At 35.5% G+C, this 15,454-nt stretch overlaps 1 protein-coding gene across 1 annotated transcript; it reads right to left on the reverse strand.

Annotated features, from left to right (window-relative positions):
- Positions 1 to 6,429: 6,429 nt before the first annotated feature.
- LOC113226236 lies at positions 6,430 to 7,604 on the reverse strand. Its single transcript, XM_026458796.1, has 3 exons — positions 7,397 to 7,604; positions 6,854 to 7,153; positions 6,430 to 6,767 (listed from the first exon to the last, which is right to left on the reverse strand). Exons 1-3 carry the CDS (start codon positions 7,602 to 7,604, stop codon positions 6,430 to 6,432), a joined length of 846 nt encoding a protein of 281 aa, XP_026314581.1.
- Between the last annotated feature and the right edge of the window lie 7,850 nt (positions 7,605 to 15,454).

The raw sequence follows: 15,454 nt of genomic DNA on the forward strand, positions 1-15,454 counted from the left end.
AAGCTTATCGACTACGGACCCGGGACAAGATAGTAACGATATTTTTTTAGTTTATTTTTATATCCCACTGAAATAAAAGCAAGCGAAAATAAAAATTTTAATAAAATCCCTCAACAACACAAACTCTACCGGTTACGATGACGTGTGCACTAAGGTTTTTAAATTGTGTGCTGATGAACTACCACCATTGCTGGCATACTTGGTAAACCTGTCCTTCATGGAGGGTACATTTCCATCGCCTCTTAAGATCTCCATAATAAAACCGCTGTTTAAGACGGGCGAAAAAGACCATTTGGGAAACTACAGACCTATTGCACTTATATCTGTAACATCAAAGCCCTTTGAAAAGGTAATGCATAAAAGAATTACGGCTTTCCTATCAAATTACAACATTATTAAAGTAGAGCAATTTGGATTTCAAAAGGGAAAATCTACCACACAGGCATGTTTCAGGGTAATCAAAGATATCTCAACTTTTGCAGATAAGAAAGTACCTGTCTGTTCTGTTTTATTTGACATGAGTAGAGCTTTCGATTGCGTTTGCCATAGAACTCTACTATCCAAATTAGAAAGATACGGTTTTCGTGGCCAGGTGCATAACTGGATAGCAAGTTACCTTAGCAACAGAACTCAGTGTGTGGAGGTAGTGAACTTATTCAACTACAATAATATAATAATAATGAGATTGAGACCCACAGATCAGAGTTTAAAGTTAATATATACGGTGTGCCTCAAGGAAGTATTTTAGGTCCATTGCTGTTTTTATTATATGTTAATGACCTCCCTGAAATGACAAAATATCCATGCACTCTTTTTGCAGATGACATATCAATCATTATTAATAAGAATTCTGACATAGATTATGAAAAATAAATAAATGACACTATATGTAATATTACTGACTGGCTTAAGAGAAATAACCTGAAAGTAAATGTTTCAAAAACAAAGCTCATACAATTTTATAATTATAATGGAAAGCCCCAAAATCTCTCTGTAAGTTGTCATGGAGATGAAATTGTGGAATGCTCATCCAGCAATTTTCTCGGCATAGTATTGGACTCTCAACTAACATGGAAACCACAGGTTGATTCAATATGTGCAAAGCTGAATCGATTTGTATTTGGTTTACATCGTCTAACGCACATGTGTGATCAGAGGATTGCCTTGATGGCCTACCATGCATTTTGCATTCATTTTGTCTGCTTAAGCTTGCGGTATGGCATCATCTGGGGGAACTGAGTTAAACCGTGTATTTGCTATCCAGAAAAAATGTGTCTGAGCTATATGTAGAGTAGGTCCGCTCGAATCTTGTAGACCGTTTTTTAGAAAGCTAATTCTTCTAACGCTTGTATACGTACGCCATGTACGTATATGAGGTATGCATGTTTGTTAAAAAAAACTTGGTCTTATTTACTAGGAAACGTGAAACCGCATAGCTGGCCCCTCCCATAAGACTACTTGCTTTTATAGGAATTGCATAACATGTCCATACAAATATATAATGCTTTGCCTGCAGCTATGGCAGATTTACCTATCAAAATATTTAAAAAAAAACAATTATTTGATTTGCTATTCTAGATCTGTGTTTATACGATATCAAAGATTTTTTAATAATAAAAAGAAATTGACATTTTGTTTGTTTTTGACACTTTGTTTATATTTGTGCTGTTCTTACTTCTTTGATATTGTTTAATTTATGATGTTGTTGCTGTTGCTATTTATTGGCATTTTTACTTAATTTTATACGACATTGCTTATTTGACAAATTGTATAATTTTCATTTATGACATTATTTAACTTCGATGTATTTTAACATTTGCGTGCCAGTATCTGGTGCAACACGTGTTCTTGACACCTTGTATAATAATATCTTTTCTTACCGTGTTTGCTTGCGAATAAATATTTTATTTCATTTCAACCGTACCTATGTGGGTTACTCATACTTCTGGCGTTGAGCCGTTTTCTTGAAGAGTTACTTTACCTACTACTGACATCTTAATACTTTAGATAAAAATGTACTTTAATAAAAAGCCCTTGAACTTTGAATTATCATGATTCATATCATAATACGTGTAATTTAAAGTACAAAGTCGTGTTTTCTGTTTGAAGAAAATTTGCGGATGCGGATGCTACGGAGAAAAATCTCAGTTGAGTTTAATTATTTCAAAATACAGGAATTACCAAAAACGTAATATACTTACATGTAATTTGATACAAAAATTCCATTCAGAATATTTAATTGCAGAAAGCGAACTTTTTTTATAATATACCAAGTAACGGAACGAACAACTCGTGGGCCTGGTGGTAAGCGACATGCCTGTTCATAACAGTTGCAGTGCCAATCGGTGCTTTAAACCGCAAAGACCAGAGGGTCACCCTGAGACATATGCCAAGTGACAAGTCCCATGTGCCTGTAATTTCACCAGCACCCCTACCCTTCAAAACCGGAACGCCGTAATACTCACACTACTCAGGCGGCAGAAATAGGTAAGATGGCAATACTTTCCTGGATGGACTCTTTCACGAGGAGCTACTTATATAGGAAATGGATTTTGAGGTAATTTACAAAATGGCTACACAATTTAAAGTTATAATATAAGGTAATTATGATATTATATGATAATAAAACAATTATGTAATTTAAAAAAAAACATTGTTATCATATTTTTATTTTACTTCTTTAGGATACAAAAAACACTACACATGAAGTAAGTCGTAATAATAATAACGCACACACTCGTCATAGCCCCGCACTAGGGAAACCTTGTGTCGCGGGTGCCATGGACACACACATAAACAACCACAAATAACACCCAAACTCTCGAAAGAAACAAAATATAGGCTATACATATATTTATCACTTCCAAGGAATCGAACCCGGGACCTCTGCATCGCAGTTAGGCACAGCATGGTAACCGTTCGGCCACAGAGGCAGTTTTTCGTTAGTTACAGATCTAAGAAAGTTTTGTTTTGTGGAATACTTTCACAAAATATATAAAAATAAATATATTAGTAACATTCAAAATGACAACAGGTTCCGAAGACAATTTAACGGCTATAAACCTCCTAGTGAAAGAGTTAACCCTGTAAAATACCTTGCCTGTTTCTGCCATCAAACAGTAATCGTGAGCTTTGCTGCGTTCCGGTTTTGAAGAGGGTGCTGGTGAAGTTACAGGCACATGGGACTTGTTGACTTTTGTGTCAGGGTGACGGGTGCAAGTTCCGTCACTTGGTGTCGCAACATATAACTTAGCAATGCAAATGTATTACCGTGGGACAAACAATCTGTACGGTACGGGGTACTTTAAAATGCACCGTCACAAAGCTGGTGTTAGTTTTGACTTCTCGGCGGTGAGGATCGAAATAAAAATGCCCATTAGAACCGTAGAAGCTGTTTCTCTGAGTACTGGTGAGGTCTATGGTTTTTCTTTAGTTGTTTCTAACGCGCTGTGGCCTGTTTTTAGCCAACTTCGAAAAAAGGAAGAGGTTCAGAATTAAACTGTATGTATTTTTCTTTATTTTTTGTATGTTGTTACGCGGTAACTTCGGACTTAGTGTATCGATTTTGATGATTCTTTTTCTGTTGGAAAGAGGGCAGTTTTGGTCCCTTTTAAATTTGAAGTAAATATACCACCTCTAAGGGTGGCAAACTAGGGGATGAATCTGATTTCGTGCACTTTCCGGTTACCGATTTCAATAAAAATTGGCAAATAGATGTAATTCCACGAATTTTTGAGGACTGCTTTTTAGCACTCTGTACTGAGACTGTTTTATTGTCACTTAAACTGATAGAGCTCGTAACCAAAGCGAAGACCTTAATCGTTTGATAGTATAGAGATAAAAATCCTTGTGTGTAGTATAGAGACAAAAACAAGGACTTAAATCTAGGCTGCTAACGGTGTAACAAAAACCATTTTTGGTTTAACCGTGCACCGGAATTCACCATCGCGGTAAATAAATTAAAAGTCACAAACTAAACGAATAAAAAAAACAATAACAGTAAAGAAGAATACAAACAAAAAAATAATATTAATAATTTTATTACGCTAACGTGACTCATTTGTACTATTATCTAACTAAATTCTTGCTAGTTAAATGGCAAGTAAAATAACAATAATGACAAATAAAAAACAAACATGTGGGTAGGTATCAGTCCCATCTGCTGTTTCTAGATTTAAAATATTCACAGTGCACCAATACGTCACACATTCCAGAGTTATTTTTTTTTTGTTGCATTCTTAACTTAATTTTTTATTACACTTTGAGTTATTTAAAAAAATACTGTTTTAGTTTATGTTTAAAGTTGGGTTCATTAATTTCAGCTTTGAGTTGTACAGGTAGTTCTTGTTATTGATATAGATAGTACTTGATATTGTAGTAGGTAATTGTTTTCCATATAAATTTTAATACTTTGGTATTTTTAATGGAATTTTTGACGCACTTCGGGTGTTTAGTTTTGGTATAAAGATATTTTGTAAATTTTGATTGAAGAAGTTTTCCAAACGCAGAATGTATTTGACCTGATCGTGTATGGGTATAATTTTGAAATGACATAATAATTATAAATCGTTAGCTTGATATTTATTTTTAATTTTGCTAGGCGTTCTCACTTGCAATCTATATATGGGATCAAGATGTGATTTACAGGTTCTACCATAACTACTAAGTCCATAATATATTGTTGTTTCACTTAAAGCCTTATACAGGAACAGTAGCGTCGAATAAGGAATTTTGTTTTTGGCAATAGCTAATTTTGCCAGTATGTGTGATTGTGAGCAATCAGTTGCAAATTATGAGGTCTTCTGTTCTGGCTAGAACTAATATACATTAATGTACTCTTGTGAGCATTCAGGACAAGACCAACATCGTAAGACCATTTCGTCAGTAACGTAAAGTCCAATTGTAAATGTTTCAGGGCTTCGTTAAGGTCCTTGTTAGCTGCTATGAGGCACAATAGATTTCGCAATTCTTGATTAGATTGACTAAATCGTTCACGTAAGTAATGTAGTAATGTAGTGTAACGGACCTAGGACTGATCCTTGCGCTGTGCCGTTAGAGACCATCATCTTTTTACTCACAGTATCCTCAATCTTGACAACATATGACCTATCCGTCAAATAATCTTGAAACCAATTACTTAGCAGGCTTTGTATGCGGCATTGATTAAGCTTCGCAATATGAGTGTCATGTTTCAAAGTGTCAAATGCTTTACTGTAGTCGATAAACATTACTAAAATATGTTTTTTATTATTGAGATGCTCATAGACAGTGTCAGTAAATTTAGTAAGAAGTTGTGTTGCACTTTTGTCTGGTTGGTATCCAAACTGTTTGTCTGTTAATATGTTGTTATTTTTATAAAAAGAGTGTATATGTTTGGAAGTAATTTTTTCTACTATTTTATCTATGGTTGGAAGTATTGTTATTGGACGCTAGTTATAGTAACAACTTTGACTACCCTTTTTATGTATTGGGCTAACTATTCCATTTTTAAGATTTTGTGGATACGTGATTTGACAGACAGATGAGTTGATAAGGCAAGCTTCTTCTTCTTCTTCGGCTATTGTACAATCCAGTGTTTTTAGATCTTGTGCACTGATGTTGTCTATACCTGGAACTTTAAGAGTCTGAGTGATTTTATTTTTTTAAGGACACTTTTAACCGTTGAAATTTACAAGACACATTCACTGCGGAAACATATTTATCCCTATCGAGAAGTTTAGTGTCGCATTTTGGGACAATATTTTTGTATATATAATAAAAAGTATTCTAAGTTTATAATTTAAGTATTCTATATAAATACGTTGTATAGTATGTTATATAACTGTTGAAATAAAAAAGGCAAAAAACTAACACTCTTTTTGTAACAACTTAATCTCGTTTTTATAAAACTTCCGCATAGTAATTTTATTATTGATAAAATTTTAGAAAAAAAATCATAAGACCTTGTATTTTTTATTAGTATATTACTTAAAACAAATAACTGTAAAAAATTTGCAATACATCCTGGATTAAATTGGAAACTTCCACGTGCGCGTGGTAATGGAACCGGTGGAAATAAGTACCTACGTCGAAGGCGTCACATTCATTTTCATTCCATAGGCTTTATTTACACTTGATCGTCACTTCAATTCAATGCTACTATTCTCTCATTCATAAGGCATTCTCCTAAAAAGAACACATTCAATGAAGTTTGACAAACCTCAGGTTCTTGCAAAAGAAGTCCGTTATCTCCCAGGATGCTGCGAGAGGCCATTGAAATTAAAAAACATCCTAATTTCTACAGGGAAGATGGTTTTTCCGTACCACTAGTTTGGGATCCAGTATTTCCTCTGATGGAAAATCTCAAACAGACATAAGACTACAATACTAATTAATACATTTTAATTTATTCTAATTTATATTATTAATTAATAAGACATTTCATCATCATCATTCAGCTATACGGCGCCCATTGCTGCATCGCCATTGCATTTCATTTCTATGTTCCATGAGTTGGAGTGTTTTGTCGGAGAGTTTCTTTATTCTGGTACGATGGGTTTTGAAGAACTTGGACCCAACCGTACGGACGGTATCCACCACCATGTTGTTTAGATCGTCCACATTTATGCAGTTTTCGAGGGCTTCGAAGCAGTTTTGAAGTTCGAGCTGAAAGCTCTCGGGGTTTTGGAGTTGTGCAGGTATTGGTCGGAGCGTAAACTCTATCAGTCGAGTTCTTTCCAGCCGGATATTGATATTCAATGTGTCTCGTATCAACCGGTGATCACTTCCTGTTTTAACGGTGTTGATCACAGAGACATCACGAATATATGCTTTTTCGTCGACATGATAAAGTCAATCTCATTTTTTACTTTACCGTCCGGACTCATCCAGGACCATTTTCGAGTTGGAGATTTCCTGAGAAAGGTGTTAATTATATAGAGGTTCTCCTTTTCCATGAAATCAACCAACATCCGGCCTCTGGCGTTCCGTTGTCCAACTCCAAATTGCCCCACTCTCAGCTCATCACCGCAACGCTTTCCCAACTTTGCATTGAAGTCCCCCATCACATCCGTGTAGTGGGTTTTGTAGCTATGTATGGCCTTTAAGATATCCTCATATATAGCCTCCACTTCGTCATCTGGGCATCTGGGTGTGTCGAGGTCGGAGCATAAACCTGAATGACATTCAACAAATATCGTTTTTATATTCTGAGTATCAGGTATGCCACTCTGGTCGACACACTTCCGATGGAAATCACGTTGTTAACAAGGGACTTGTGGACAATAAACCCGACACCGCCAAGGGACTGTTGGTCGCCCTCCCGGTAGTACAGTAAGTTTCCGGAATTAAGGATTATCGAATCCTCCCCCCCCTCTTCGGACTTCAGATAGCCCAATGATATCCCAGCGTAACTTACAAATAACTTCTTCCAATTCTGTGAGCTTTGCGTCGGTCCTCAATGTGCGCGTGTTGTAGGTTGCCGGGTACAGTCGTCGTCGTTGATGGTAGCCGGGTCTCCCCCTGGGATTCTTCGCACCCCATGCCCTGTTTCCAAAGCTGCTACCGTGACTAGGAAGAGCAGGACTGCCGGGGACTAGGGGCCAATTGTTTGGTGTGTGTACCATAGGGGAGGTTGTGCCATAATAGCCACGCTTGGTAGGCGGGTTGACGATCGCAGTTCTGGCCAAGATGGGTAGTAGACGCTGCTGCCCGTCTTCTTCTGACAATTTTCCTTTAGTCGCATTTTACGACACCCACAGGATGAGAAGGGGGTGGTGCTGTGCTAGGCCGGCACCACACAGAGTAATAAAATAAAATATTTCACTTAATAAAAATTCATGGAATAAATTAAATTGCAAAACGTAATGTAGCGTAAATTGGAATGTTTACTTTGTGAAATTAAAAATAAGGTATTTAATTAATAATTTTTTTGTAACTATAGCGAAAAAATAGGGTGGTTTGCATTGATATTAGACATAACTGGTTGATGACTGTACCACCTCAGTCAACTGTGACCATGAGACCTATAAAGGGCCAGAACCGTCCGTGGTATGTTTGAAAAAACAAATATAGGCTATTTAAATCCGGATAATAGTTTCATTTCCTATGAGAACCAGAAAGTTTAGATTTTGTAAACAGATATTTGCAAGTTTCCTTTTTTTATAATACCAAGTACCCATGTGCCTGTACGGTAACCATGCTGGACGTAGAGATCCCGGATTCGATATTTAAGTAGTCTGCATCTACGTTAGGTATAGTTAAATTAGACATATTTATATAAATAAGCAGCATTACGGAGCGACACTACCATCTGCTTCCATGGCCGAACGGTTACCATGCTGATATGCCATGCGCATGGTAACCATTTGACGACCGAGGCAGTTGTAATAAATATTGTAAGATGATAAATGTGTACAACAAAACATTATATTATACTGTTTTTCCTGTAACCCGAAGGTTGACTGGAAGATATTGCTATTTAGCAATAAAGCCGCCCTTTGTACCTGTAATTTTTACTTTTTTTGTATTGTTATTATGTATTTGTCCGTATGCAATAAACAATATTTGTATTGTATTGTATTAATTATAAAAAGCAACTCGTTTTGGATCATTTTTAACCGACTTCAAAAAAGGAGGAGGTTCTCAATTCGACTGTATGTTCTTTTTTTTGTTTTGTGTGTATGTTACGCGATAACTCCGGTATTTGTGAACCGATTTTCATGATTCTTTTTTGTTGTAAAGGGGGTACTTCCATAGTGGTCCCATTTCATTTTGAAGAAAGTCATCCACCTCGAAGGGTGGCTGTTCACGCATGAAGTTTCATTTTCATAAATAGCGCCCAATTTTAATTTAGGAGCAATTACTTTAATGGTTGATTTTGCTATTTCTCCAATTCAAGGCGTTTTTCTCTCAATATACTTTAAGTAGTGTCGTAGTGAGAACCTATTTTTATTATCTCCAGTGTCAAGTCCTGTATAGTGGCGAACTAGGGGATATTTCAATAAAACATAGCAAATTGACGTAATTCCACGTACTTTTGAGGTCGGTTTTCTTAGTACTCTGTACTGAGATTATATTATTCTGCCTTACGAATGAGTACATGGTCGAGTGTAATCAATATGACAATTTCAAGTGCAATTTCCTTACCTTATACAATCTCAGTACAGAGTACCTATTAAAAAAACCTACCTCAAAAGTCATTCACCCCCTTGTTTGGCACCACCATTGACGTGCCCCCATTCCAACAGACAACAAGGAATCATCAATATCGGTTCACAAACCCCGGAGTTATCGCGTAACATACACACAAATAATACTGTCAAATTGAGAACCTCCTTTTTTTCAAGTCGGTTAAAATAATCACGTGCCCCTTCTTTTATAAACGCTTAATTTCAAAACATGTTTCACACATCGCCACATATAACAAAGCAATAATTTATTTACGTCTTCTATACATAACTGTATTATATTTATACCCTAGGTAGCGTTAATCGACACAGACACTGGGTAGGTTACATGCAGATGTAATAAATATGCATTTAACTTTTAACTCGTACTATTTTCGTGTATCTGTAATAATCTAATTTATTTTATCTACACACATATCATAAACTCTCTATAATGTGTTCGATAACCACAAATTACGGCCAGCATAAAGGTAAACTGTTTTGTTAGAACAAATTTCTTACATGAAAATATTATTATTGCTTCTTATTAACATCGAATTCGATGTTATTATTACATTCAAATTTCGAACATCTATGATAAACAAAACAATTTGATTGGACCTCAATTCTAATATCAGTCGAGATGAAGTTTTACTCGAAATGTGGCCGATTCTAGTTTGTCTATGAATTTATTTGCCGCCATTTCGCCAGTCGTAACATGCGGTTCCTGAACACATCACAGAGAGTTTAAAATATGTGTACAGATAAAGCAGTGTATGTAATTGTACATAATTAGGCATTAAAACACTCGTGAGATGTTTTTATGAAACTCGCCTGTCTGCTCGTTTCGTAAACCCTCACACGTGTTTTAATGCTCTTCATTATATAACAGCCAGATAAACTACTATTATTTCATACAAAAGGTTATTATGTTGGCAAGGTTACTCTCTCAATCACAAAACTGTAGCATACATATTTATCAACACCACTGTAGACTTTGACTAAATTTACATTCTATTTTCAATAATAACGAAATAACGGGACGAACAAGTCGTGCGCCTGATGGTAAGCGATACACCTGTCCATAACAATTGCAGTACCACTCAGCTTTAAATCACAAAGATCTAAGGGACACTGCCACTGCGCTCATCACCCTGAGACTTAAGTTGTAAAGTCCTATGTGCCTATAACTTCACCAACACCCGTACCCTTCAAAACCGGAACGCATTAATGCTTATATTACTGCTTGGCGGCAGAAATAGGTAAGGTGTTGCCCTGGACGAACTGTTTCACAAAAACTACTGCTTTCAAGAAGTATCAATTTAAATTCTTTCTCCCAAATGAATTTACATAACAATTCTCTGTATACGTTTTTACAATAAGATTCCGGAGCATACATTAAGTTTATCATTTCCTAAATTTAAAAACTACATTAAAAATATTTTGATCGAAAAATCATATTACAAAATTGAAGACTACGTGTTAGATAAAGATGTATGACAAGACGACATGGCTCCAGAATCCACACAAATTTGATTCAAAGTGTATTCCATAGCATTTAAGTTTATTTGAAAAGAGCAATCCCTAGAGTTTCTTGCTCGTTCTTCTCAGGGAGGTCAGCGTAGTGAACGAGCAGTAGCTTAAATGTGACGATTTCAAGTGTAAATTTATTTTACCTGTGGAATAAATAATCTTTGACTTTGACTTTGACCTCTACGAAAATCTAATTCGTTAAATATAACTGGCAAAAAATGTCAGTTTGTTCTTTTACCATAATAGTTGTATACTTTTAGACATTTATTTTCACGGACTCACCTAGTATTATACTTGTTCGTCACGTTAATTTTAAATTCAGTTTTATAATGGTTTTCATTTCACCTTACAACTATACTTGGTTTTACGACTTACTAAATAGAAGTATAATCCAAAAGTCCGGCCATAACAACTCAGTCCGTAACACAGCAAAGAATCAACTAACGCGTTATAATGCACTTCGGTAAACTACGTTTATCTATCAGTGACTTTAAGTGATTAAATTTGTTCAACAGTTGTCTGTTTGTAAAGAAAATTAGTTAAAGACAACAACTGTCATGGAGACCTTAATTATAAATGTAAATAATGGAGTGCCATACAACTACACAAGCTACCTTTTAACTAGAAAATTTCTATAGGTACACACATAATTACCGAAACTCCGGGACACTGCCCAGAACGCCTAGATCAGAACCAACTTAGAAAAGTTCTTTTCCTAAATTGGTCCAACCGGGAATCGAATAAAACCTAGACCGATTAAAATTAATATTATTATATTTAGGAAGTAATATTAACTTACCTAAGTAAAAAAAAACAGGATATAAAGTTGCTTAATCACGTATTATTACAACGTTAACGTACTTATTACGGGTTATTATTGGTCTTGCAAAAGAGCAGACGTTACTTTGTAAATAACAACTCGTGCGTTTGTCAAGAGCCGTAAGCCACAACTGACAAGGCCTTCATGTGATGAAGATTGTAATTGCTCATCTAACTATATATATATGGTTTATAATTATTGTGGATTTAAAAAAATAAGCATTTTTTTTTTTTTCACTTCTTATGCTCTAAAACCTTGGTTCCCAAAGTGGTTCAGGTGGAGCCCCAGGAGTCCACAAGAGACTCGACGGGGTTCTACATTGGCGTGACAAAAACAATATGTATATGGACTATGGTAGGGCTGTAGCTGCAACGGTCCACCGGAACCATCAAAATTTTTAAAGTGGTCTATGAGAAAAAAGTCTGGGAGCCTCTGCTCTAAAACTACGTCAATATAGCCTTACGTAGCGGAAGTACAGTGCACCCTTTAAGCCTTAGTGAGTAAAAAGTAGGGTAGGATCATTAACCTTCCAAAAAGGACAATGGGTAGGATAGTCGGCAATGAACCACCTAAATTTTCAAAAGCTGTATCTACGTCTTTTTATACATTCAAACAAAAGTGCAAGGAATGGCTTATTTTGCAACAGAAGTCGTCATGTTGCTGCTGTAATCCGTATAGTCTGATAACAGTCATTTTTGTCCCTTTGTCGTCCTGATTACATTTGTTTGTTTTTGCTTGATGTGTGTAATATTATCACTTGTAACCAATAAATAAATAGCTAGATTTTAATTAAATTTTTATTGAATTGATATTCAATTCTTTTTGTGAAATTACTCCACTAGTTTGTTATAATTTTAAAAATTTAATTAATGCAGTGAATAGCAACATCTCTCGCCAGGACTGGTAGCTGTAAAGGTACTAACTGGGTGATAAATCTGTCAAAGATTTCTCATAGATGGCGCTACGACTAAAAAGTCGTTGAAAGACCAAGTACAAAGACACGACGCAAGCACATAGAAAAATTCGTGAGGTCCGTTGCTTCGTTCCGTGGCTTAGTTGGTATAGCGTCTGGCACGGTATGCAAGAAGACGTCGGTTCGAATCCGACCGGATCGAAGGAATTTTTTCTGAGTGCTTTTTCTGATTGTTCGATCTTTGTATTAATAATTATAATTAGCTAGATTTTAGATTAATGATGTTTGACTGAGGCTTCGTCCTTTTCACCACTCATAGCAATTTTTAGCACATAATATCGTGTGATGTTCTATGTACATAAGAATGTGTTTAATGAATAAAGTCCAATTTCATTTTTAATTTAATTTATGTCTGTATCTATGGACCTAAATATTATATATACACTTTTTGCTTAGAACTTTACTTCATTGTTGTCCAAATACGACTGCATCCCTTCTGTCTTAGTCACTTGGACTTCTGAAAATATGTTTTTTTTTAAATGAGAAATGGTTCACTGTGCACCCTCATTACTCATTGAGCCGCAGGCTGGTACACAAATTCAAAATAATCTTTATTTCATAGGTAAGCATTATTACACTTGAAATCGTCACAATGGTTAAACTCTCATGGTTAACCGCTCATTCGTAAGGCAGATTCCCCTGAGAAGAATGAGCAAGAAACTCTAGGGGTTGCTCTTTGTAAATAACATTTACAATATTTTTTTTTTATTTGAAACATCAGAGATCGAGACTACCTCCATGAGCTAAACGGGTTACTACCACGGATTTTTGTCATCCAAGTACGCAGAAGTTGTATAATAACCTCTAGTATAAAGTTTTTGTTTCACTATAGTTTTAAACCTCGAGAAAGGCAAATTTTGTATATCAACCGGAATCTTGTTATAGAAGCGTATACATTGCCCCTTAAATGATTTTTTGACTTTGTGAAGACGACTGTCAAGAAAAGCTAGTTTATTTCTATTCCTCGTATTAATGTTATGTCTGTCACTATTTTTCATAAAAAAATTACTATTCCTTTTAACATAAATTACATTTTCATAAATGTACTGTGAGGCTAGTGTAAGAATGTTAATTTCCTTAAACTTATCTCTCTAAGATTCTCTGGGGCCCAGATTGTAAATTGCCCTAACCGCACGTTTCTGCAGGACAAAGATTCTATTGATATCGGCGGCATTACCCCAAAGCAACAACACAATGAACCAAAGGTGCCGCAATGGACATGATTATTACAATCCTTAGCAAACTCTAGTGAATTTGTACAAATACTTTGAAATACAACGCGATTTTTGCTAAAATTATTGAAAACAACAAGTTTTGGGCATCCAACAGAAATATTAAACATATTTGAAAAAAAAACAAACTATTAAAAACATAAAGAAAAAAGAATGTCTCACCAATTCAAAATAGGTTTGTTTTGAATTTACCTTGCGATTTTTTATAATTAACTAGCAGACAACATTTTCATGTTTAATATACATTGACTTACAAATAAATGGACGACGGGTCTAATACAAAAACCACGAAAAAAAGTCCCAAGTCAACCTATTTAAACGTAGTGACATGTAAAGGAATATGAAAAAGCTAAAACGTTGAATTTAAATTGTAATGCCATCGCAGTACTGTCTAATTTTGCTTGCTTCGTTGTCAGTCGAACAAACGAAGACTAAAGCGTGAATGACGCTCTGTATACGATTTTAACGCCCTATAAGTTCGGACACTTTTTAGCGCGGACCCGACGTCCATATAATTGTAAGTCAATGTTAATATATCACAAGTTGTCATAGGTTCATTGCGTACATTTTCATTCTGCTCCATCCCTCAGTCGTAAATTTGAGATTATGTAGCAACGTACCGAAAAACCCGTTGCTTATTTTAACTACCTCAATAAAAAATGCATTGACGACTAATCTATTATATCTATTAATATGCAGCTACTCCGTATACAAATCAAAAGTGTTTCTCTCGTGTTTTTTTTAGTTTGTTTGGTAAAAAATAAAAAACATCAACGCCCTCGGGCATATGTGTCGCTAGTAGAAGCTAGTAGAGGTGCCTATAGTAGAAGCTCACCTGGTGCGATCTGCACCAAATTCAAATATTGACGCGATTTATAGTATAGCACCTGGTCCACTGTCGACCACCCTACCCTACCTAATTTTTTAATTAACTTCAACTGAACAAACTCAAATAGCCAGTAGTACGCTCGGTTTTAGTTCCTTTCGAAAAGCACCATATAAGCCTCAGCGGGAACAGGGATTGCTTGACTCGTATTAATACAAGACCGAGTGCCAGGGAGGATGCCTTAGTTCCTGGCCTCTGCAATAATGTACTATTTTTTACTTCCACATGTCCGAACGACTTCATATTTAACAATAACCAACAGTACTGTAACTGTATATGGAACATATTATAAAATATTTAAACTTTAATTAAGTATTCCCAATATTGATCTGCAATTTTTTGCCATCTTTACGTTAATTTTAGAAGTCCTCTGTCTTCAAAAATCCTGTATTTACTTGCGAAAAACACTCTCCCCTCCTTATTTATAAAAATTCAAACGCGTCAGCGGCTGCTTCAGCTTTGCCTAATCGCTTTCCAGCAGTTTTCTTGGCGGGCCTCAGTGCCCAGCAACACCGCTTATATATTTATTTATTTAGATACACCATCAGCACATACATAGAAAAACTTACTAAACTTGTCCATCCACTAAACAAAATACTCGATGGCTATACTAATCTTTCTCTAGTATAAAGAATATTCTGTGACATAACTCAAAGATTCATAACAGATTAAACTGTTACTAACACTTACTACTCTACTATATATATAATACATTATATGTACAAGCGAAGTTTAAACGCCCGATGGTATTTTAACGATACATTCTAATAAGCAAAATGTATATATTTTGCTGAATACTTTTTATAAGGCGCTATGCAAGCAACAACCATGCTCAAGTGGTGGTGGTTTGCCTTCACTCGGTCA

The sequence above is a fragment of the Hyposmocoma kahamanoa genome, unplaced genomic scaffold (genome assembly GCF_003589595.1).
Source record: "Hyposmocoma kahamanoa isolate Upper Pololo Valley unplaced genomic scaffold, ASM358959v1 185, whole genome shotgun sequence".
Lineage (NCBI taxonomy): Eukaryota > Metazoa > Arthropoda > Insecta > Lepidoptera > Cosmopterigidae > Hyposmocoma > Hyposmocoma kahamanoa.